This window comes from Mirounga leonina, unplaced genomic scaffold (genome assembly GCF_011800145.1).
Source record: "Mirounga leonina isolate KUSES-001 unplaced genomic scaffold, KU_Mleo_1.0 Mir_92, whole genome shotgun sequence".
Classification (NCBI taxonomy): Eukaryota; Metazoa; Chordata; class Mammalia; order Carnivora; family Phocidae; genus Mirounga; species Mirounga leonina.
Genome location: NW_023270852.1, coordinates 26,127,425 through 26,153,049, shown reverse-complemented (window position 1 = coordinate 26,153,049; position 25,625 = coordinate 26,127,425). Strand labels below are relative to the sequence as shown.

The 25,625-nt window shown below is 46.4% G+C and overlaps 2 protein-coding genes across 8 annotated transcripts in view; one reads left to right on the top strand and one right to left on the bottom strand.

Annotated features, from left to right (window-relative positions):
- Positions 1-25,625, bottom strand: part of LOC118004206 (protein tyrosine phosphatase type IVA 1-like) — a 114,572-nt gene that overhangs the window by 52,903 nt on the left and 36,044 nt on the right. Inside the window, exons 1-2 of one of the 4 annotated variants that reach the window (XR_004677507.1) lie at positions 7,554-7,620; positions 6,362-6,491 (exon numbers count right to left, since the gene is read on the bottom strand). The exons of 2 other annotated variants lie outside the window; for them this stretch is intronic. The gene's annotated coding sequence lies outside the window, so the exon portion shown is untranslated. Of the gene's footprint in view, positions 1-6,361; positions 7,621-25,625 lie in introns of those variants that run through there. One more of the 4 variants, XR_004677508.1, reaches the window with a different exon arrangement.
- ME3 (malic enzyme 3) overlaps positions 1-25,625 on the top strand; it is a 194,548-nt gene that overhangs the window by 148,359 nt on the left and 20,564 nt on the right. For all 4 annotated transcript variants that reach the window (XM_034995432.1, XM_034995431.1, XM_034995433.1 and 1 more), the window contains one exon: positions 20,739-20,848. In XM_034995432.1, coding sequence (XP_034851323.1) covers positions 20,739-20,848 — 110 coding nt within the window. The remainder of the gene's footprint in view (positions 1-20,738; positions 20,849-25,625) is intronic.

The window sequence follows — 25,625 nt, the reverse complement described above, 5'->3', positions numbered from 1 at the left end:
CAGGAAAATTGGACTTGACTCTTGACCCCACCACCTCTAGGTCTGTGATGTTGTGGAGCAGGTCACTGAGCTTGTAAATCTCTTCATCTGGTTTCCCTATCTGGGGATAAGAAGCAAGCATTTTATTGTTGTAGTTGTTTTTTAAGATGAAAGAAAATAATACTGTAGTTACATGGGATGGGAAGGACCTTATATAAAAGAAGAAATTAGTAAGGGAGTATGGGCTAGGGGGGCCAAAGTTCCTGAGTAAGTGAGAGGGTGAGGGTCTGGTGCACACCTGGAGGGCTTAGCCTTAGATAGGAGCACAAAGGCCTGGCCGCAGGGACTGGGGGTTGGGGGGAGCGCTGGGCACAGGTGCAGGCAGGTGGGTACTTGAGGTGGGGGTGTGTGGGAGGCCCACTGATTGAGGGCAAGGTCATCCACTAAGAGTGAGGATAGGGGTGGAAGTGGTGGAGGTTTAAGGCTGGAGAAGGTATGACCTGCAGTGTCCAAACTAGGGTGCTAGGGGATGATTGCTGGATGGCCCCATGGGTCCCCCACAGATCACTGGGCATGAATTTAACCAATTTCCATGTTTTTCTCTAGCCAGTTTCAACTGTCTGGATACAGGACAGGAAGAGGCAGAGAGTAGGATTTAATCAGGGTTGGGATTTTGATAGGCAAGAGAGAAAAAAAGAATTGCAAGTATATTCAAGGGGCTGATGATGGTGATGTGTCCTGAGGTCTGTGCTGAGTGAGAAGGGACATGAGGACATTGTGGGGAGGATAGGGGACAGTGACATGCACAATCAATGAGGCTCAAGAATGACTGAGCTGGATAAAAGGTAAAATGAGCTAGACAGAGAGAGGCGGTCCTCAGGAAGTTAGGTGTTCACAGCTGAGATCGTAGAGGAGGTGCTGCCACCGAGAAATAACCACCAAGGCAGCTAATGGAGGGTCAACTGCATTAATAGAGGCATAGCATCTAGAACAAGAGAGGTAAATGTCCCAGTTCCCTCTCCCCCTTTCAGACCATTCTGAACACCACATTCGGGTCCAGAAAGGATACTGTGAGGGTCATAAATGCCCTGACATGCCTTTGGAGAGCAGTAACCATGACAGTGAGGGGAAAGGCTTAGCCTGGTGGGGAGAGGACTCAGGGACTGCTCCGTCCATATCGGGATGCAGTACACCTCCAGATATCTGAAAGCTGTTCTTCCAGAAAGGGGCTCACCTTGTTTCTGTATACCCACATGGAGAAGAACCAGTTGGTAGAATGGCAGAGGCAGTTTTCAGCTGAGAACAAATCAGAGCTATCTCACAGCGTACCTGACTCTCTGTGGGAATGAGTTCCCTGTCACAGAAAGTGTTCAAGTGTAGGTTGTTGGTGGTGCTATTACAGGAGGAAATGTAAACCTCAGAGACTCTTTAAGATGCCTTCCTACCCCAGGATTCCATTCGGACCACGCAAGATCCCTGCCTGGCTGGCAACATAGGTATTACTGTACCCATTTTGTGGAAGAGGACCCTGGGGCCCCGGGAGGCTAAGGAACCAGGAGTGCAGGGGGAGCGTGGATCTGCTGGCCACTCAGGCAGACTGCTTTCCACCCTGCTGGGTTCCCTGCAGGGGAAGAGAAGGGGGTGCAATGGGCTTGGAGAGCCGGGTTTCTGCTCCCTGTGTCCGGGGCCCACTGCTTATCCAGTGAGTCAGAAGTCATTCCACGACTCCCCAAAGAGAAGTCTTGCTATTCGCATGAGGAGGTTAGATAAACGAGGATGTGAGAGGCGCTTCCATTTATCATCGGAATCAGCTCCCAGTCTCACAGACACGCAGGCAGTGGGGGGCCTGGGGAGGGGCACACATCAGCCGAGAGGAATGTGTCCTCAAGTGGAAATGATGATGGGTTGACAGTTGCTTGTTTTGACTCTCTAATAAGCTAAAGCAGATGTTTCGGTGGATACTGGAGGTGGGAAATGAGCTGGTCTCCCCAGGCACTCTGGGGACTAGAGTAGCTCCAGGATGGAATGCCCGGACGGGGGAGGGTGTGAGTCAGCAGCCTTGAAGCCAAATACAATGTATTTTAAGAAAGAACTTTGGGAGACGTTGACTCCTGCCTTCAACTTCCTTGTCTTTTTCCAAACATCCTGCTACTGAGAAGCTCCACCTCTTTGCCCCTATCCACTAACGGGGATATAGCTTAAGGGTTTGGGGCCCAGAAAAAGAGTTACTGTAGCTCCGTTACTATCCTGGAGTCTGGCCGCTGGGAGCACCCACCCCGGCAGAAATAATTGCCACGTAAGGCTGCGAGCGCGCTGCTCAGAGTTGAGACGAACATAGTCATTCCGTCCTCCCTGCCCTCTCTCTGCCCTGCAGACCCGGAGCCGGGTGCCTGAGCCACACGTTTTCCCTGGCCGTTTCCATCTCCATGTGTTTTCTCATTTGGGTTACTTACAGCAGAATGGATGGGAATGGTCTGCTTTCCGTTTGCACCTGTGGCCCTAGCCCCGTCTGATGCCTGGACTGACTCTGAGGTCAGCAGCAGCTTCCGCCTTTCCATGGGCTTGGGAGGGAAACCACCCCCTTTCCCTCTGGCTCCCAACCCTAAAATAGAGGTTCCTAAGGTGCTGGGAGGAGTGATAAAGAAAAAGGTAAATGATAGTTTAAAAAAAAAAATAACTGCTTTAAAAAAAAAAAATCATCTGCTTTTTTGCACCAGGAAAATGTTCTTTTTGAGTCTCTCCATCTCTCTTTCTCTGTCTCTCAGTCTCCCTCAATCTCTCTCTGTCCTCTGTCACACACACACACGTGCACATACCATCCTACACTTGATACCTGAGGTTCACATCAGAGTGGGACTGGCACAATAAAATTTCCACCACATTCCACTAGTGAAAGCAAATCATAGATCCTACCAGATTCCAAGAGAGGGGAGAACACAGGACAAAAATACCAGGAGGCATGGTTCATGGGGCAGCACTGTCCCCTTGCAAACCCAACATCTTTTTGTGTGACATTTCTTACTACAAAAATGAGAAAGGGAAACTTGCCCAAGGATAAAAAATTAGTAGATTGCTCCAAGATCCACCCACCGATACTGACTTGTTAAGAGGCTACCCATATAGCCCCTCTGTACTTTGCTCTTGGAGCCGGAAGGAAGCCTTTGACGGCTGCATCTGCCACCACCGTCTCCCTTGAGAGCCGCGTGCAGAGCCTTCATGCTTATTTCCCCAGTCTTGAATGTCCTTCCATTTTCATGGATGTTTCCTTCTCATCATTCAGGCTTGGAGATGGGTCCACACCCAGGCAGCAGGGTCGTACAAGGCAGGATGTTGGCCCTGAGAGTCCTGCAGGAAACTAGGAGCCTTCAGTGGTTACTACACCCTCAGGGAAGAAGAGACAGGCTCTGCCGGGCAAGCCAGGCAAAAGACAAGGGGCTTGTGAGAGAAAGAATGTCTCTTGGAAGAAACCAAAACACTAAGCCTTCACCACATGTATATTTAGAGTCTGCATTTATAATATACACATAGTTAAGAAATGAGTGTAAAATATTGTCCCCTGCCAGCGATACGGCTAGAGAACCTTCCTGGCAGAAGGCAAAGTCAAACTTCTCTGTGAGGACACTCCCACAAGCTGTGCTGTGTGGAATCCCTCGAGGGGAAAAACAATTCCCCAGTGAAAATAAATTCATGATTCACAATAATCCACATGGAAACAATCCACACTGTGGGAAAATCAGATATACAACTAATAGAAGAATTAGAACCCCAGAAAAAGGAATATTCTCAGAAAGATTATAAAGTAGCTCTGCTTAAATCTATTAAAGAAATATTTTTCACAAGAATGAAGTAATAAGGAAAGTACAAAACATTTGGAAAAAAAGCCAGCAAGCAAATTTGAAAAAGAACAACAACAACAAAAAAAGTTTTCTGAAAATGAAAAACAGACTCCTGGAAATCCAGCAGAGCATTAGGTCAGGACACCATCAAAAAACCCATGTCCTCAAAACATACTGCCTGAGGGCATTTCAGAGACTCTCCATTCCTATGCCTGATTATCCAGAAAGGAAATGGAACACCAGGGTGTTTTATCAGGAAAGATTTTTTTTTTTTAAGATTTATTTATTTGAGAGATAGAGGAGGGGGGTGGGGGAGGGGCAGAGGGAAAGCATCCTCAAGCGGACTCTGTACCGAGCGGGGAGCCTGATGTGGGGCTTAATCTCACGACCCTGAGATCATGACCTGAGCCGAAATCGAGAGTCAGACACTTAACCCACTGAGCCACCCAGGCGCCCCTCAGGAAAGATTTTTCTGAGCTGCTACTGATGACACAGAGCATTTCTCAAGAGAAAGAAAGGGTGGATAAGACTGGAGCCCCCAAGTCCAAGCCTCCTCTTGTCGTGCCAGAGGGGATAGAGCAATTCCAAACAATCCCATAGTGTGGTCCATTCCTCTCATTTTCTCTTTGTCTCTCTTTCTCTGTGTTTTGTTCATTCACACACACACACACACACACACACACACACACACAGAGTTTCTTGTTATTCTACCATATTCATTTTATTAGGCTTAACCAGATTGTTTTTTAATAAAGTTGGATAACTGGAAAAAACTCTGAAAAGCAAAAGATTCCGTCAAGATAAGGTCTATACAGAAAAAAGTATCTGGATGCATCTACACCAAGCTGTTAACAGTGCCTGTAGTTAAAGGATGAGGTTGCCAGGGATTTTCGCTTTCCAAGCCATTCATTTCTATAACGTTTGATTGTTTGTGCACTGGCATCTTTTGTGATTAGAAAAAATAATGAATTTTTTTAATAATGAGTTAAGCATCAATTCTTTCCTAGAAATAGTTCCTTGTATTAAAAAAAAAAAAAAAAAGTCCACTAAAGAAAGAAAGAAGCAGGCAAGCATCCCACCCTTCTCCCTCTGGTGAATTCAGTGTGGGCTAACCTAGGCTCCTGTAGACAACAAAGCAATTCACATACATTCTGTCATTTAATACAATAGTCCTATTAAGTAGGTAATTTTTGTCCTGTCCCACTAAAATAGAAGTTGCAGGGAGGGAGGGATCTTTGACTCTTCTGTTCACTGCTACATCTCAAATACCCAGAACAATGCTAAGTGTACTATGGATTTTCAATTAACACTTATTGAATGAATGCACAATTTACAGATAAGGAAACTGAGGCACAGAAAGGTTAGGGAGCTTGTCCAAGGTCATGCCTCTGGTTAATGGTGAAGCCAAGCTGTGAACCGAGGTAGTCTCACTCCAGAACCCACCCTCTAATTTGGATACTTTCTATCTCTATTATTTTACATGAAAGACAGTCCAACATACTCCAGACACCTTCTTGATACAGTAGGCAAAGAAGATAAATGGAGGGAAGGTCTTTTGGAAGCTATCCTACTTAGCATACTCTTGCCAGCTTGTTCTAGGGCAGGGTTAGTGCCCTGCCCATCCTCACCGTAAGGGGGGGCTCTGGAGGAATCAGCCATCAGCTCCCATTTTCAAAACTCCCTAGCTACCAACAGTGAGGGAAACACCATCTTTGTTTTTTACTTTTTATTTTTATTGAGATATAATTAACATAGAACACTGTGTAAATTTACGGTGTATGACCTGTTGATTTGATAAATATATTGCAATATGATGACCACCACAGGGTTAGCGAACACCTCTATCATATCATGTAATTATCATTTCTTTTTTGTGATGGGAAAATTCTCCAGCATCTGGGTCAGTTAGCTGGCTCTTCTTGGTTCTTCCTTCTTTAATCACCAAACGGGGGGTGGTCCTGTTGCCCCATTACTCACCAGAGCTGGGCGCCCCCTCCAGGTCCTTTCGCAAACTACAAGCCCACCTCGAGCAGTCAACCCCCATGGGAAAAGCTGAGGCTCTTTGGCTCCCAACTACTCCTGATGGTTTTTAAATGGTATAAACAAAGGAAAACCCTTAAGCTCATGGCATCGAGACTACAAAGAAAGTTTCAAGATTTTTTTTTTAATTTTAAGGGATTGTAAAGAGCATGAGTGTTAGCTCCCAGCCCTGATTATAATGTTTCAATGGAGTGTTCCCATTCTGAGTCCCTCTCAGCAGAGACTGCCACTACTCAGTATTTTCAAGTATATACTGAATTTTAGGAATGCCTCCTGCAGTTCGATCTGTGTCTTAACGTCATTTTCCCACCCGGCCTTCCCTAGGACTGTAATCTCACAATCTTAGAATACCAGAGCAAGAAACAGCCTGTTCACTTGACCCAATTCTGTCCCTTTATAGGTGGGTAAACTGAGACCCAGGAAGTAAATTATTTCCCCATGGTCAGATAATGATAAAAGCAGCGGAAAATTAAGGGGAACCTATCCAGTTGTTTGCTCTGACTCACGTAATTCCTGAAATTGCTTCCAAGCTTCCTTTCAGCCGGTATTTATCATGCGCTTTCTCTGTGCCTCAGACTGTGGCCAATACAAAGAGCAGACCTGTCCTGGAGGAGTCATTCTTCCTGACATTGTAATCTGGACACATAAAATAATCAGAAAATCGTTAAAGGCAGCATTTGTTTATTTCTTCATTCATGTAATTATCCACATATGCATTCATTCAGAGGACAGATATGTATTGAACATAGTGGTAAGTCAGAAATAGACTTTGCTCTCAGGAGTTTATAATCGACTAGGGGAAAAAAAGAATATATTCACCCCTGAGTTTGTGTAGATTTAGCGTACACCTGGCAAAGGGCCCTGCCTGCAGTGTCAATCAGGGTGGCCGGTGGGAACACAGCGGTCAAAGGGCTTGGGACATTGTGTTAGATTTAAAAGATTTAAAAGGCCTTCTTCCCAGAAAAGAGCTAGCCACTCACTTTTACAGAGCACCCCCTCTGTGCTGGGGGCTTTACCTTTAATTATCACAGCGCCCTTAGAGATAAAGAAACTCAGGCTCAGAAAGGTTAAGTAACTTGTCCAAAATCACCCAGCTAGAAATTACAAGAGTTTGGACTTGCCCCACACCCTTGTGACTCCGAAACCTGAGGTGGTTTACTGCAAACCCTCTGTGGCCTGCTCTCCCCGCCTGGCTGGGAAGGTCGTCCGGCTCTTGGCCTCGTCTGTGTTAACCTAAGCCACAGGGGTAAAGGGAACGGCCTGAATGGAGGTGGCCCAAGGACACTTCGCTGCTGGGGCCTCTGGAACGGGGGCGTGTGGCTCCAAGGGGAGCTGACGCCCTGAGGATGTGTACGGTGGGGCACTCGGGGGAGGGACTGTTCTCGGCCTTCCATCATTCATGCTTCCATTTGTTCCCAGCACTGACTGGGCCAGGCAGGCTGAGGGCACTGGGCATGCTGCGGCATGCTTGTTTGTCCAGAGCTGGAGGCCGGAAAAGGGGATCAGTGAGAGCTCCTTCTTCAGCTTTTGTGTCATACAGAGGCAAATAAGACCCCTCCCTGCCCTCAAGGACACTGCCCCATGCTGCTTTGATCTAGTCTGTCCCCTAACCTCGCCGAGTGTTTCCTTTTCTCCCCCTCCCCCACTGTGGCTCACTTCTGTCCTGAAAGCCCACACACATGGACCGGGATTTCAGACCTTATTGTCCTCCAGCCCCAGACCAGCATAATTCAAGGTAAAATGTAGTCAGGTCTATGGGAGAGGGGCAGTTGAGACTCTGAGGAGGTTGAAGACGTGATGTATGTGGCAGTAGTCCACCTGAAGAGAGAGATCAGAACAGGCCACACTGATCAGAGAAGGTTTGTGCAACATCAGTGGCTTTTTTATTTTTTTTTTTAAGATTTTTTATTTATTTATTTGAGAGAGAGAGAATGAGAGACAGAGAGCATGAGAGGGAGGAGGGTCAGAGGGAGAAGCAGACTCCCCGCTGAGCAGGGAGCCCGATGTGGGACTCCATCCGGGGACTCCAGGATCATGACCTGAGCCGAAGGCAGTCGCTTAACCGACTGAGCCACCCAGGCACCCTCAGTGGCTTTATGACAGCTAAAATGTACAGCCTCTGGGCGGATCAGAGCTGGTGTGAATGCTACACCCCACAGCCGGCCAGCAGGTTGGTGGCTGGGAAAAGTGCACGGGCTTTAGGAGCAGAAGGTTGTGCCCTAGAGGAGAAACCTGGTGCTGACTTCTGCCCTTTGAGAGGCCACAAGGTCAGCACGTCGGCCACCATCCTCTTCCCAGCACTGGGATTTCTGGCGCCATTTGCGTGATTGCCCAGGAGCTCAGACAAACCAGGAAATTGAGGAGGAAATCCATACTGTTCCTGAAGTTTTCTGTCTGGCCAGGGCTGGCTGTCAGAGCAGCGCCTGAGGACCGGCCACATTATTCTGGTACTTTTGCTTAGAAGTTGCTGCTTCCTGTGACTATCTTGTTACTCAATGGAGTTTTCCCCATCAAGCCAGAACGCCAGCCACAGGAGCCCGCCAGTCTGGCTGCCAGAGCCCAGCACACCAGGGGGATCTCCCGGGGCTGGACTTAGGAAGGGCAGGGCCTCAGAGGTCCACCCTCACCCCCTGACTGGACTCCCTTCCGCAACTTCCGTACCAAGTGGAAGGGATCACACCTTCCAGTCACCAACTTCCAGTGACCACAGCATCCCTTCCAGTGACCGATAGCCTCTTTCCATCCAGTGTTTGAAATCTCTGCCATAGAGAGCGCTGAAATGGGTATCCTTCTGACTCCCACCTGTTGGCTCTGCTTTTTTCCCCCAGGCCACATAAAGTAAGTCCACTTTATTCCTTGTCCACAAATCAGTCCTTCATGTCTCTGAAGATAATCGTGATGCCTCATTCCACTTGGCTTTCTCTTTTGCAGGCTCAGTATTCCCACTTTCTGCAATCCATTGTTTCCAGTTTCCTCACCTACGGAATAGTGTCCCCACCATGCTTGTGATCCCCTTCCAAACCCCTGCCCCAGCAGAACGAGTCACTCCCTCGTGCACATCTGTGGTGGAGCAGTGGTGTAAGGGCTTCGGATGCACCCGTCCACGACTGCAGGGTACATGTCTTCCTCACGCTCTAACTGGACTCTGGCTCCCACCTCCCCCATTTCCCTAGGATCTCCCCATCACTGCTTCTCTCACCTCTCCTCCACAAGAGTTCCTTTACCTTAGAGGTACACCCCCATCTCTAAAATGAATCCATCCTTCAGTCCCTCATCCCCCAATGGCTGTCACCCCTTCCCTACTTCACAGCCAAGCTTCTTGAAACTGATCGTCACTGATCTTTCCTCCCCTTCTGTTTACCCTTTAACCCCCTGCAGTATGGTCCCCCGCCACCACTCTACTGAATGTAGTTTGGAAAAGGTCATGAATGGTCATCGAAACACCAGCCCCCACAGACACTTCAAGATCCCCTTGGCCTTGACATCCCAGCAGCATCTGACACTCCCGACCAAAGCCCGTCCCGTGGCTCCTGTGACCCCTGCTCTGCTGATCCCCTTCTGCCTCGCTGGCTGCCCTGCTGACTCTCCTTCCCTCTGCTCCTTGGACGTATGCGGGCACCAGGACTCTGTCCTTGACCCTGCTTCCTGCTCACTGCACATGCTCTGCCCAAGACCCTCATCCAGTCCCATGACTTTGACTGTTCACAATGCCCTGAACTTCACATTCCTGTCTGCTGAGCCTCATGCAGAGCCTACTGCTTTAAGAACACGTCCACCTGGACATCCCAGCACCTCAGACTTTGCACATGCCAAGCCTATCCTATCAAGTAAGTTTGCCGGTCTTTCCCTATCCCCAACCTCAGTGAGCAGTGGACGTCCCTGTCCCCCATCCTGGGCTCCTTCTCCTTAATCTTCCACATCTGGCCTGTCAATGCATTCCTGCCCTTAAAAACTATCCCCTCGGGTACCTGGGTGGCTCAGTCGATTGAGCATCTGCCTTCAGCTCAGGTCATGGTCCCAGGGTACTGGGATCGAGTCCCGAGTCGGGCTCCCTGCTCTGCGGGAAGTCTGCTTCTCCTTCTCCCTCTCCCCCTCCCCCTGCCTGTGTGCACGCATTCTCTCTCTCTCTCTCTCTCTCTCTCTCTCTCTCTCCCAAGTAAATAAATAAAATCTTAAAAAAAAAAAACAAAACCATCCCTTCCATGCACTCCGTGCCTATGGCATGGGAGGCTTTATACACATTATCTCATTTAATTCTAACACCAGGACTGCAAAAGAGGTATTGATAGCCCACTCTATCATCAGTGATGACTGAAATTTGGATTAAATAACTTGCCTAAGGGCATGATCCCAAAGTTCTTTCCACTCCCTGACATTCTGCCCGTCCTCCTTCACCTCGTTTAGCTAGCCCATTCTCTCCCGCTCTGTCCAGTCTGTCTACAATGCCTTGTACCAGTAGGACTTCATGGTCTCTCACTGGAGTTGACCTGCCTCCTTGTCTCCAGTTTGTCCTGCCAGCTGTCTACCCTGTCATCCACTGTGCTGCCACAAAGAACTCCCTAAAACAAATGCACTTTCCTGCCTACAGCCCCTCAGTGAGCCCCACTGCCCTCCAGACTATCTAGGCTCTTTACACAGCCTGTACCCAGGCTGGTCTCCCCCGACTGCCCCCCTTTTTCCCACCCCCCACCCAAGCTCCAGCTCTGTTTATTTTCCTGCAGCTCCAGGAAGGCCCCCTACTCTCATCCCACACGCATGTGCTATTCCTTCTGCTTGAGTCGCCCTTCTTCCTCCCCCACCTGCACAGTCTTCCTGTGAATCTCTGCTCTTCCTTCAGGCCACACCTGTGAAACCCTCACTGCCTCCCACCCCCATCCCCCCACCCCCAGGGCAGAGCTGCCTGCTCCCTTGGAGGCCTCCCACATACCTAGCACATACCTTTATTATTACACTGGCCACAGTATGTTACAATGGCTTTTTTATTTTCTTTGGTTCCCATCATTCTGAGATTCTTGTATTTGCCTTTCTGATCTTGCAGGTAAGGTGGTCCCTTGTTCACAGCAGATACTTAGACATGTTTGCTGGATTGAACTTTTATGTCATACCTAGGATAGTTCCTGGCACAAAGAGGATACCCTGCTGAATACATTTCTTTAATAACTGAAACTGAGGGGCGCCTGGGTGGGTCAGTTGGTTAAACGTCTGACTCTTGATTTCAGCTCAGGTCATGATCTCAGGGTTGTGGGATTGGGCTTCACGCTGGGCACGGAGCCTGCTTAAGATTCTCTCTCTCCCTCTCCCTCTGCCCTTCTCCCCTGCACTGTGCACACATGTTCTCTCTCTCTCTCTAGAAAAAAAAATAATTGAAACAAAAATGTCAATAAATAATTGTAATGCAAGGTGATCTATGCTATGATAAAGATATATGCAGAATATCATGGCAGTCCAGAGAAGAAAGTACTACCCTGAGGGTAGGGAAAGCAATGGAACAGGGAAGCCTTCCTAGAAGAGGTGACATTTAAGCTAGGCCTTTCAGTTTGGGTAGGAGTTGGCCTGGGTGAAAGGGGGCCTTCTAGGCACTTAAGCAAAAACATGGAGCTGTGCAAGGACCCGCGATAACTGGGAAACAGCAGGATGTGGGAAGAAACAGGCAGAGGTTAGGCATTAAGGTTGGGGCCAAAGTGAGTACCAGCCAAGGAGTTTGGATATAATCCTAAAGGCAGTGGGAGCCCTGTATGGATTTTCAGAAAATAAGTGGCCTGCACAGATTTATGTTTACAAAGACAAGGAGGATGGATTGGGAGAAGGGGAATAAACCTGGAGGAAGTGAGATTAGTTATCGTAGGATCCCGGCCAGAAGAGGCAGTTGCAGTAATCCCAGGGAGAGATGACCTTGCCCCGAATTCACCCAGCCCCACCTGGTACAAAGTTCTTTCTGTGGAGAGCTGTGTCTGTTAAAGTGTGCTCTGCCATAGATGGGGGGGGGGGGGGGGAGAGGGAGGGGCGGCGGACACAGAAGGTAAAGTCCGGTCAAAGAAGTTTTAAAAATGCTTGCTTAAACAGGTTTCTTAATTCAGGACTTTTCAGAGCCTTCAATATACATTGTATATGTTACATGTAACATTCAGAGTTTCTCAAACATATTTAGCCACAGAAACTTTCTGAGAACATCTCAAGGGACTAGAGTTTAATGGAGTATATAAAATTAAAAAAAAAAAAAAAAAAAGACCAAGAGCTTTCATGATTCTGTCAGCTCTAGTTCCTGGGAGGAAAAAATAAATCAAAGAAATCACTTTCCACTGGGTGACAACTGGCGTTCTCACTGAGCACTCTGCTGTGAGAATCTTATGTGGAGGGGTTTTATTGGGGGACCAGACTGGCCTCCCATGGAAATATGAATGTTGCTTTTAGTCATCTGGTTTGGAGACAGGCTGAGCAAATTCACCTGCTCCTCCCAGGTCCCTTGTGTTTGTTCAGGCCTGAAAGAGGTTAGACCCAGGTGTTTGAAAGAAAGGCAGGTCCTGACCTATGGAACAGAGAAAGCAGGTCTGCAGCGCCAGGAATGTTTTGCTCACACCACGTCCCTCGTGCAACATTTAGTCAGCTTGCTAGCGGGGTGGGCAGAGCATCTACCTTAGAATCTCCTCATCCTGGGGCAGCTGCATCCCAGGTGGCTGGTACCCAGCTCTGTTAGTCCTGGACTGGGTCTTGTCACACTGTCATACCCAGCTCACTCAGGCTCCCAGACATAGGTCGCCTTTTGCAGGCTTCCTCGTGCCTGAGCACTGGGGGAAAAAAAACCAAACTAACCAGCCACCCGTCAGCCCTGTGTCTTTAAGTGAGCCCTGGCCTTGGAATGCCTTCCCTGGCAGCTCCAAGGCCATTTCCCAGCTGAGTCTCCAGGGTGGAAAAGTCTGGGCAGCTCTGTGTGTGGCTTGGGGAGGGGCCTTTCTCCATTGCAGCAATTCTCCACTGGAGAAGCATCAGACAATCCTGAGCGCCTGCCAGGGCTTCAGGGTGAAGAGTTCAGACGTGCAGAAGGGGACAAAACAGCAGGAGCCTCCACAGTGAGGGGGCAGCTTCTGGCAGGAAAGGTCAGCAATATGCTGCCAGCACTAAAATCAGGAAACCGCCCTGAGCCCAGAGTCGCGCACCTGAGCAGGTCCCCTTTCTAGGGGCTCCTCTGCACCAGCTGTCCTACCTGGAGGGGGCCTGCCTCGGCCTTCCTTGCTCAGCTGGTCTGCTGTGTCTCTACTCCAAGGAGACTTGAAACTACTCCGCCTTCAGATATTCCTGCCCCATGTCGCTCTTACCAAGAAGGGTCAAACCTCCCTACTTTGAACTTGCAGAAAAATCTGAAAGCAGCAAGAGAAGGGGTCCCTGGGTAGCTCAGTCAGTTGAGTGGCCAACTCTTGATTTCAGCTCAGGTCATGATCTCAGAGTCCTGGGATCGAGCCCCATGTCAGGTTCCTTGCTCAGCAGGGAGTCTGCTTGTCTCCCTCTCCCTCTGCCCCTTCCCCCACTCACACTCTCTCTCTCAAATAAATACATAAATTAAAAAAAAAAAAAAAGGCAAGAGAAAAGAAGACAGTTATATACAAGGGAAACCCTATAAGGCTATCCGGGGATTTTTAAGCAGAAACTTTCCAAGCCAGAAGAGAGTGGCATAATATATTCTAAGTGTTGAAAGGGAAAAATCTGCAGCCAAGAATACTCTATTCAGCAAGGCTATCATTCAGAATAGGAGAAATAGTTTCAAGACAAAAGCTAAAAGAGTTCATGACAACTAAACCAGCCCTACAAAGGGAATTCTTTGAGTGGAAAGGAAAGACCATAAATAAGAGTAAAAAAAACAGAAAGCACAAAAGGAATAAAAATAAGTATATCTGTAAAAATCATCAAGGGACTCACAAAATAAAAGGATGTACAGTATGATACCATATATCAGAAATGTGGTGAGGAAAGGAGTAAAGAATTTGAGTAAAGGGCTCAAATGTAAGCAGCCATCAACCTAATATAGACTGCTATCTGCAGAAGATGTTATATACAAACCAAATGGTAACCACAAATCAAAAATCAGTAATAGATATGCAAAGAGTAAAGAGAAAAGGATCCAAGTATATCACTAAAGAAAGTCAGGAAACTATAAAAGAGAACAAGAGAAGAAAGGATCAGAGAGGAACTACAAAAACAACCACAAAACAAGTAACAAAATGGCAATAAATACATACTTATCAGTAATTACTTTGAATGTAATGGATTAAATGCTCCAATAAAAAGAGGGTGATGGCATGGATAAAAACAAGATCCATCTAAATGCTGCCTACAAGAGACTCATTTGAGACCTAAAGACACATGCAGACTGAAAGTGAGGGTATGGAGAAACATTTATCATGCAAATGGAAAACCAGAGTAGCAATACTTATATCTGACAAAATAGACTTTCATACTAAGACTGTAAAAATAGACAAAGAGGGGCACTATATAATAATAAAGGGGACAATCCAACAAGAAGATATAACAATTGTAAATATTTATGCACCCAAAATGGAAGCACCCAAATGCATAAAACAGTTAATAACAAACATAAAGGAACTGATAGTGATACAATAATAGTAGGGGATTTTAATACCCCACTTACATCAGTGGACAGATCATCCAAATAGAGAATCAACAAGGAAAGAGTGACTTTGAAAGACACACCAAACCAGATGAATTTAACAGATATATTCAGAACATTCAATCCAAAAGGAGCAGAATACACATTCTTTTCATATGCACATGGAACATTCTTCAGAATAGATCACATATTAGGCCATAAAACAAGTCTCAACAAATTCAAAAAGATCAAAGTCATACCATGCATCTTTTCTGATCAAAATGCTATGAAACTAGAAATCAATCACAAGAAAAAATCTGAAAAGACCACAAATATGTGGAGGTTAAATAACATGGTACTAAACAATGAATAAAAAAAAATGAAAATGAAAAATAACAGTACAAAATCTCTGGGATGAAGCAAAAGCGATTCTAAGAGGGAAGTTTATAGCAATACAGGCCTACCTCAAGAAGCAAGAAAAATCTCAATAAATAGCCTAACCTTATACCTAAGGGAGCTAGAAAAAGAAGAAGAAAACCCAAACCCAGCAGAAGGAAGAAAATAATAAAGATCAGAGCAGAAATAAATGATATGAAAACTAAAAAAAAAACAAAAAAACAGTAGAACAGATCACTGAAACCAGGAGATGATTCTTTAAAAGATTAACACAATTGGTAAATCTCTAGCCAGACTCAGAGAGAGAGAGAGAGCTCAAATAAATAAAATCACAAATCAAAGAGAGAAATAACAACCGACACTACAGAAATACAAAGGATTGTAAGAGAATATTATGAAAAATTATATGCCAACAAATTGAACAGCCTAGAAGAAATGGAAACATTCCTAGAAACATGCAACATACCAAAACTGAAGCAGGAAGAAATAGAAAAATAGAACAGACTGATTACCAGCAATGAAATTGAATCAATAATCAAAAAACTCCCAACAAACAAAAGTCCAGGACCAGAAGCTTCACGGGTGAATTCTACCTAGCATTTAAAGAAGAATTAATACCTAATCTTCTCAAATTTTTCCAAAAAAAAAATAGAAGAGGAAGAAAAACTTCCGAATTCATTCTATGAGGCCAGCAATACCCTGATACAAAAGCCAGATAAAGACACCACAAAAAAGAGAACTATAGGCCAGTACTTTTGATGAACATAGATGCAAAAATCCCCAACAAAGTATTGGCAAACTGAATCCAACCACACATTAAAAGAATCATTCACCACAGTCAAGTGGGATTTATTCCTGGGATGCAAGGATGGTTCAATATTTGCAAATCAATCAACATGATACATCACATCAATAAGAAAAAGGATAAAAACCATATGATTATTTCAATAGTTACGCAGAAAAAGCATTTGACGAAGTACAACATCCATTTATGATAAAAATACTCAACAAAGTAAGCTTAGAGGGAATATACCTCAACATAATAAAGGCCAGATATGAAAAACCCACAGCTAACAGCATACTCAATGGGGAAAAACAGAACTTTTCCCCTAAGGTCAGGTACAAGACAAGGATTTCCACTCTCACCACTTTTATTCAACATAGTCCTAGCCACAGCAATCAGACAACAAGAAGAAATAAAAGGCAACCAAATTGGTAAGGAAGAAGTAAAACTTCCACTATTGGCAGATGACATGATACTATATGTAGAAAACCCTAAGACTCCACCAAGAAACTACCAGAACTAATAAATGAATTCAGTAAAGTTGTAAAATACAAAACCAATGTACAGAAATCTGTAGCATTTCTATACACTGCTAATGAAGCAGCAGATAGAGAAATTAAGAAAACAATCCCATTTACAACTGCACCAAAAAGAATAAAATACCTAAGAATAAACTTACCCAAAGAGGTAAAGGACCAGTACTCTGAAAACTATAAAACACTGATGAAAGAAAATGAAGACAGAAGAAAGAAATCGAAAGACATTTCATGCTCATGGACTGGAAGAACAATAATGTTAAAATGTCTGTATTACCCAAAGCAATCTACAGATACAATCCCTATCAAAATACCAACAGCATTTTTTACAGAACTAGGAAAAACAATCCTAAAATTTGCTGGGAACCACAAAAGACCCCAAATAGCCAAAGCAATCTTAAAAAAAAAAAACTGAAGGTATCACAATTCCAGACTTCAAGTTATATTACAAAGCTGTAGTAATCAAAACAGTATGGTACTGGCAAAGAAACAGACACATCAATAAAACAGAATAGAAAGACCAGAAATAAACCCACAATTATATAGTCAGTTAATCTTCGACAAAGCAGGAAAGAATATCTAGTGGGAAAAAGTCTCGTCAACATATGGTATTGGGAAAACTGGACAGCTACATGCAAAAGAATGAAACTGGACCACTTTCTTACACCATACACGAAAAATTAAAATGGATTAAGGACCTAAATGTGAGCCTTGAAACCATAAAAATCCTAGAAGAGAACAGAGGCTGTAATTTCTCTGACATCAGGCAAAGCAACTTCTTTCTAGATATGTCTGAGACAAGGGAAACAAAAGCAAAAATAAAGTATTGGAACTACATCAAAATAAAAAGCTTCTGCACAGCAGAAGAAACAACCAACAAAACTAAAAGACAACCTATGGGAGAATGGGAGAAGATATCTGCAAATGACATATCTGGTAAAGGGTTAGTATCCAAAATATGTAAAGAACTTATACAACTTAACACCAAAATAAAAATAAATAATCCAAGTAAAAAATGGGCAGAAGACATGAACCGACATTTCTCCAAAGATGACATACAGATGCCAACGGATACATGAAAAGATGTTCAACATCACTCATCTTCAGGGAAATGCAAATCAAAACCACAATGAGATATCACCTCACACCTGTCAGAATCATTACAATTAAAAACTCAAGAAACAAGTGCTGTCAGGGTGCCTGCGTGGCTCAGTCATTAAGTGTCTGCCTTTGGCTCAAGTCATGGTCCCAGAGTCCTGGTATCGAGGCCCGCATCCGTCTCCCTGCTCTGCGGGGAGCCTGCTTCTCCCTCTCCCACTCCCTCTGCTTGTGTTCCCTCTCTCGCTGTGTCTCTCTCTGTCAAATAAAATCTTTAAAAAAAAGAAAGAAAGAAAGAAACGAGTGCTGGCAAGGATGTAGAGAAAAAGGAACCTTAGTGCACTGTTGGTAGGAAGGCAAACTGGTGCAGCCAGTTACTGTGGAAGATAGTATGGAGGTTACTCAAAAAATTAAAAATAGAACTACCCTATGACCCAGCAATCACACTACTGAGTATTTACCCAAAGAATATGAAAACACTAATTCAAAAGGATATATGCACCTCTATATTTATTGCAGTGTTCTTTATAATAGCCATATTATAGAAGCAGCCTAAGTGTCTGTCAATAGATGAATGGCTAAAGAAGATGTGGTATATATACACAATACAATATTATTCGCCATAAAAAAAGAAATCTTGCCATTTGCAACAACATGGATGGAACTAGAGGGTATTATGCTAAGCAAAGTAAGCCAGTCCGAAAAAGACCTATACCATATGATTTCACTCATGTGGAATTCAAGAAACAAAACAAATGAACAAAGCGGGGGGAACAAACCAAAAAACAGACTCTTTACTATAGAGAACAAACTGATGGTTAGCAGAGGGGAGGTGGGTGGGGGATGGGTGAAACAGGTGATGGGGATTAAGAGTACACTTATCTTGATGAGCACTGAGTAATGTATAGAATTGTTGAATCACTGTATTGTACATCCGAAACTAATATAACACTGCATGTTAACTACACCGGATTTAAAAAATAAATTTAAAAGGTAAAAAGTAAAAAGTAAAGTAAAATAAAAATTTACTCATTAAAAAACTCAATTTAATATGAAAGAGTAATTGTGCACTGAACAAAGGTATTTATTTATAATTCTTACCTTATTTTTACCTCAGAGTAGTGTTGCTTAAAGGTCAAGTGTGGGGGGGAGGAGAGGGGTGTGTGGGTGTGTGTGTGCGCACATGCGCGTGTGTGTAAGAAAGAGAGAAAGAACATGTATCCCATTCCTTTGTTGTCTGACCTTTTCAGCATTTTAGCTCCAGGCCAGTCATGGAGCAACACTGGGAATCTTGTGAGGCTTATATATAGCAAAATGTCACCAACAACCAAAGACACTCTGTCCCCCTCCCAATCCAAATACATGAAATTCACACCCTGGGAAAAAATTCACAGTAAATTTTGGCTCGGCAAGAATAGCATTATATTTGTGCACAGGAGGTTTTCCTTTTCAGTTTTATTCACTGTATAAGGAGAAGGGGGCCGGATGGTAGGTCTGGAGATGCAGCGAGCCCCTCTCCTCACCACAAATAGCACTAGCTCTGTGACTGTAAATAAGAATTGTGGCCAAGATGACACGTGTGTTTTGCACTTTACAATTTAAAAATCACCCCAGCTTTTCATGCTCACAAAAGCCCACTGCAGTTGGCCAGGCACACATGACTGTGCCCCCTGACAGATGGAAAACCGAGGCAGAATTGAGGAGTGAAGTGACAGGTGTCAGACTGCTCCAAGCCAGGTCAGGTGCACAAACCTGCTGACCCATGCCCAGCACTGCTAGTACTGGACTGTGGAAGTCACAATCTCTCCATTTCTGCCCCTGTCACATGAACCCACCTCCAGGTCCTCCCACCAACAGCTTCAACTCACTAAGGTTCTGGAAGGACGATGAGAAGAGCAAATATTTACCTGCCACTGGATTTCTATTGTGCAGGGTAAGCCAGGCACAAAATCATGAGGTTGAAAAAGAAGTTTCTGGGCTAATTCAGTACTACTCATCCCTCATAGCCACCAGCCTCATCGTAAAAATGCCCCCAATAGCACAGGGAGCCCACCAGGTGTGTGCCCCCCCCCCACATTTTCTAACGGGGGCATAAATCTTTCTTTCCATAGCTGGTCCCAAGCCTCTGGTTCACACCAGGTTGGGAGTGGCAGACCCCTTCTCCCTAGCTCCTGCCCCAACACTCCTGGCTGATCAATCAGGGCACTTTTTCTCAATGAATGTGAACTCAGATACTGTTAGAGACAAATGGACCCATGTATGTATGTCTATGTATTAGGTAATTTTTAATAATTTGTGTCATGCTTGTTTCCAATAAAAGGCACAATAGAACAAACTATCACAATGAGGATCAAAAGCAAGAATGGAGGAAGGGGAAGGGTGTGTGCAGAAAGGGGGACTGAGGTTGCCTGCAGCACAGAAGCAGAAAACTGAGTGCTCAGCTTTCTCACAATGTCAACAGGAAAAATGGGTTACGAATAATACAGTGGCTTTGTAGGAAATAACAAACTTTTCCCTGACCCTGAAATCTAACAGTCAATTGTAGCATAGATTTTGAATAAGGCATATCAAGCAGCTTAATGGGCATTGTCTTCATCCACCAAGGCAGTATTTCTCAGAGCTTCTGGACTATCAGAATCCAAACAATCTGGGGGTGGTCATCATTTCATAATGTATATGTATATCACAGTATCCCACTGTATGTCTTAAATATATGATTTTTGTGAATTCTACCACAATGAACCTGGAGGGAAAAAAAGTACATTCCCAAGCCCTGCCCCAAACTCAGAGTGAGAATCTCTGGCAGATGAGCCTGGGGCTCTGTATTTCGAACAAGCTCCCGAACTGATTCTTGTGTACCTGCAAGTTGGCGAACACCCTTATCAAAGTGTGGGTAGATGACAGTGGCTTCACATAGTGGCCTTTGCCAGCCTTCCTTGCATCTGAGCAGGACACAATGCGTGAACCCAGAAGAGTCTGGTGGAGGATCTCCAGGTCTCAGGACCCACCCAGGGAGATATGTGCAGGCTACAGAGGCTCTGTAGGCCCCAGTGGTTGGGAAGTCAGGGTTTCTGCATGCACTTGGGTGGGAGTGAGCTTGCTGCTGGGATTTCAGATGGCCGCAGGCCCCAAGGAGGGCAGGCCCCATCTCAGGTCTTGCCATCACCCCCAGGGTCTGCCATCCATAGCCCACGGCAGCCCCCAGCCTACATTAGATCAGGGATATGGGCTCAGCAGACCACCAGACCCAGGTGTTCCTACTCTGTCCCTTCCCCATCCTCATCCATCATGGGGGCAGGCAGAGCCCAGGAGTCCAGGAGCCAACCAGGTGGCAAAAACCCCAGCACAGGGGCCATGCTGCCCCCACTACCTCCTATCCTGTGCCTCTCCACTCCCCAGGGCAGGCTGGGATCTGCCAGGGACTGGCCATGGGGAGGCAATCATGAGTGCTTCCCTTTCCCTGCCCACAGGTTTGGAATAAATTGCCTCATCCAGTTTGAAGACTTTGCCAACGCCAATGCCTTCCGCCTGCTCAACAAATACCGCAACAAATACTGCATGTTCAATGATGACATCCAAGGTAAGGCTCACCCCTCCTGACAAAGCCACTGAGGACTGAGGCCTTCCCACAGGCTGCCCTGCATGCTGGAGTGGGGGCGCCTCCCGGCTTGCCCGCTGCCCACAGCTGGGGCAGAAAGAGCATTCGTGTTGGGGCCAACTCCCACTTGCCTGATTCTTAGCTCTCTGACTTTGGAAAAGTCCCTTAACTTTGCTAGGCCTCAGTTTCCTCACCTATCAAGTGGACACGATTACTGCTTCAGAGGAAGTAAGAATTATGGGATTTAATATCTGAGAGAAATACTAACCAATGCTGCCATTTTCTAGCCACCTGAACCTGGGCTAATCAAATCTCTGAGCTGTAGTTGTATCCTCTAGTCATTGGGGATGATAATAACTGCCTTGGAAGATTATTATGAAAATATAAAGAGCTAATGTATAGAAAGTACTAGTATATAGGACTCATCAGACCAGAGCATCAGTCACCGTAAAAATGGCTTTTCCCAGCCTTAGTAACTCACTCTTGGATTTCCCAAACACTAGGTGTAGCCCTGTCCAGTCCATAACTTGGCTGGAATGCATGCTACTCAGAATGATAACTATGAAAGACATTGACACCAGGGCCCCAGGGCATTCCAAAAGCCAATGGGAGCATCTTCTAGTTCAGGGTCAACTGGGTTACCTGTTCTATGGCCCAGAAGTATCTGAAGGCACTTGCTTCTTGCTGTGGAGATGCCAGTATGTGAAACTGGAAGGGAGGGGGAGTCCCTCACACATCATCTCTCCTGATCCAGGCCTTCTCAGTAAGAGCATTGGGAACCATTCCCAGTATTTTATAAGCTCAGGAGAAACCTGAGGACATACAGATTATTATTTAACAAATGAAGTTTGGCATGCAAAATCTTTCAAAAGCAAAAATGCATGTCAGAACAAGAACAAGTTGGTGGGGGACAGGTGTTGGTCCTTGGGAGTAAGAGATTGGCCAACCCTTCCTTTTTGCAGATGAGACCCAAAAAGGTCACAACTTTTCATCAGATGAGTTAGGGTTACACTTAGGAGAATTCAAACCCGTGTAATAATAGCTAAGGTTTAGAGCTGCATATTTATTGTACATCAGGCACTGTTCTAAGTACTTTACACTTTTGATCCTATGAGATTTTATCATCTTTGTCTTAGGAATGAAGAAACTGAGGCACAGAGAGAATAAGCTTATATAGTAAGTGTAGCACTGAAATTTGGACTCTAAATTCTAAGTTCATAATCACTCACCATACAGTTCTGAGACCTCACACGATTACAAAACCAAAGGCCCCTTCCTTTCCTGTGGCCCACATTAAGGGCTAAAGAAATGTGATAAATTTTTGGTCATAAATTTTCAAGAGGCAGGATAGCACAGTTAAGCATATTATTAGACAGTTAAGATCAAAATATATGACTTCAGCACTTGAAGAGTGGGTAGCCAGAGAGGGGAGACCCAGTAAGGGCAAGATGACCCATGGCAACCCCTCCCCCAGCCCGGGGGATGCTGTCCCCCCAGATGTATGGGCCTGGGCCAGGCATTGGCTGCCGGCCCAGCCTCAGGGAAGTGGGGTGCTCTGCACAGACCAGGCAGCACATGCACTCCCTGCCCGCCTGCTGGTCACCCCACTGTTAGCCCAGTGGGCAGGGCTGGGACCACGGCCCTCGAGGAAACACCTGCAGGTTAGCCCCTGACCGACTCCCCCGTCAAGGCCCTCACTCTGAGTCAGCGGCAAGACAGCCATCCCCCTGGGCCCACGGGGCTGCCAAGGCCAGAAGGTGGGAGTGGAAAACAAGTCCACGGGGGCCGCACAGCTGGTGCAGACTCCAGATGTGCGCATGTGCACACACACACACACACGCAGTCCTGTGTATACATCCTCATAAACACGGGCACAGGGACACATCCAGGCGCTGCCATCCTCTGCCTCCACTGCCCCCCACCGCCACCAGAGAGCACCTCTAGGATGAAACCAGGGCTGTCAACTCCCTCTTCACGAGAAAGTTCACACTCCCCCACTGGAGGCATAAGGCTTCAGGGGTCTGCCGATCTCTGCCCCCCTTGCACCCCCACTCTGTCCTCTGACCTGCCCTTACTGTTATCCTCTGACCTCCTTGCCTGTCGGTTCTCTCTGCACATGAAAGCGCTGCTCCTCAGTCCTCCCCATCATTTTGCCTGAGGAACTCCTGCTTAGCCTTCACAACTCCGCTTCAGGCTCTCTTGTCCCAGGGAAAGCCTCACATCGGCCTTTGCTCCCCCAGTCTGATTTGGGTACCCACTGGGAGTTCCCACGGTGCCCCCGTTAGTCCTCTTACCACACTGTACCCCAGATGCCTACACTGAATCATCTGTCTCCCCAGGAGACGATAAGCTTCCAGAGACAGAGACTGTGTGATCTGTTCTCATTCCAGTTCCCAGCACGGCATCCAGCACATTATAGCTGCTTCATAAGGAACTGGAGAATGAATGAATGAATGAATGAATGAATGAATGAATGAATGAATGACATACACATACACACACACACACACACAATGACCTTCTCAGAAGCACACCCACCAATTCCTGGGGGCGTGTCTACCTCGGACACCTGCCCCTGCAGCCTCTCTCTTGTCCAGGTCATCATGCACGTTCAGATGCATATACATCTTCACATGTGCACCTCATGTACACACACGTAGCATTTTTTAATTAAATCAGTTCATTGGCTTTTGTTTCCTGTTAATAGCCAGTTCCAGCAGAGTCTGTTTTGCTCCCAGGCAAAGCCAGATGGAATAGTTTTCTGGGCCCCACAGCAGACAGCAAAGGAATTTCCCATTCTTTCCTCAGAAATTAAAGACTAAAGTCATGAATCTAAAATGTGTAACAAGAGCTAGCAAATAGTGGGGCACCTGGGTGGCTCAGTCATTAGGCGTCTACCTTCGGCTCAGGTCATGATCCCAGGGTCCTGGGATCGGGTCCCACCTCAGGCTTCCGCAGGAAGCCTATTTCTCCCTCTCCTACTCCCCCTGCTTGTGTTTCCTGTCTCACTGTGTCTCTCTCTGTCAAATAAATAAATAAAATCTTAAAAAAAAAAAAAAAAAAAAAGAGCTAGCAAATAGTACCAGAATGTCAGGATCCCTATAATATCAAGTCTTTGATCAGGACAGCCTGACCATTAGGTACGACCATAAGCAACAAAAGTAAAGAGATGGGCATGGAGGTGGACCCCCCAGACCTTCCTTCAAGAAAAGACTTGTCCCAACTGCTGACAGGGCTGTCAGCTGCATCAGACAGAGAGTCTCAGCTACAGAGAGCCGCCTTGCCCATGGTCCTCCCTGCCAGAGACGCCCTTACCCAGTGATGTGGGAATATAGAAGCCCAACCACTGTGGCCCAATGGAGGACAGTACAAAGGGGACATTTTAACTCCAGAGCTCCCCACGAGGTTGGTTGAGGCTTTGAGGACTACACACAGCCCGGCTTCTCCTCTGCCCCATCCTGCTTCCTGCCACACACCTCCCGCCCCCCCCGCCCCGCCTTCCATAGGTGCTGATCCCAAGGGCATTTCTTGGTAACATCCGGAATACTCCACATGTCTCAGAATCTGCTTCCCAGGGAGCCCAAGCTGCAAAGTGATAACATTTTGCATGCACACAGGACTTAAGATGTAAAAAGTGTTTTTCGTACACACTATTTCACAACTTCCTTGAAATAGCCCCTCTCCCTTCAGGGAGGACAGACATTGCTGTCCTATGTCACAGGTAAAGAAACTGAAGTTCAAGGATTACCTTTTGCTCCAGGTCACATAGCCAGACAGGCACAAGGTGGGACTAGAACCTAGTTATTCCTGATTCAGAGTTCTCTGTCTCCATGACATCAGGCTGCCTATTCCCCCCATGTGCGTGAGGCGGTGCAGTGAGTCTCCTTGCTAAGGATTAAATTCCAGATCCCACATAAGTGGGGGTGTCACTGGTCTCCAGCAGCCTGCTGCTCCCATCTTCCCCATCCCTTCCTCCAACTCCCCCAGTTTACAGACCAAAGAGGAGGCCCAGAGAGGGGAAGGGGCTTGTCTTCATCACCAGCTGATTACTGATGGGTCCAGGACCAGAAGCCTATGATGTGTGTCCTCAGTGCCAAGTGGGCAATTAGGAGATGGGTGAGGAATTCCAGGACTCGTGGGACAACATGGAAGATTAAGCTCATGCTAGAATTGGCCCCTTTTACCTCCAAATACAAAGTAAAGAGAAATGAAACATAAAACAATATAGCCATGCTCAAAAATAGAAAAGGAACATCCACATGCAGACTTGAAGAGGGTTGAGAGAGAGAGAGAAAGAGGGAGGCATGACAGTGGCAAACAGACACCAAAAACAAGTCACATGTGGTTGCTGGGGCCAAGCCCAGCCCACCCAAGCAGGACCCCAGCAGGACTCATCGTCAGAATCTGCCCAGCACCCCACACAAGGAACCAGGCCGCCCACATAAAAATGAGACTGGGCCCACGCTGCCTGCTCTGAACACCAGGCCGGTCTCCCATCCTTGGTGGAACTCGGAAGATCTGACCAAAGGCTTCAGGCTCCCCGCAGACTGCGCTCCGTGAAGGCAGGGGTAATGCCTTCCCGGCCAGTCTCCCGGCCAGTCCTGCTTGTCCCACACACCTGGGATTCACCGACCCCACAGGGCCGTCCACATGCTGGGGCCTCTGGAGCCCCAGGGCTGGAAGGGTCCGGGGCTCCCCGGGGCTGCCGGCTGTCGCCTCTGCCCCCACCCCTGCCAGCTGACACAAAGCCTCCGCTGCC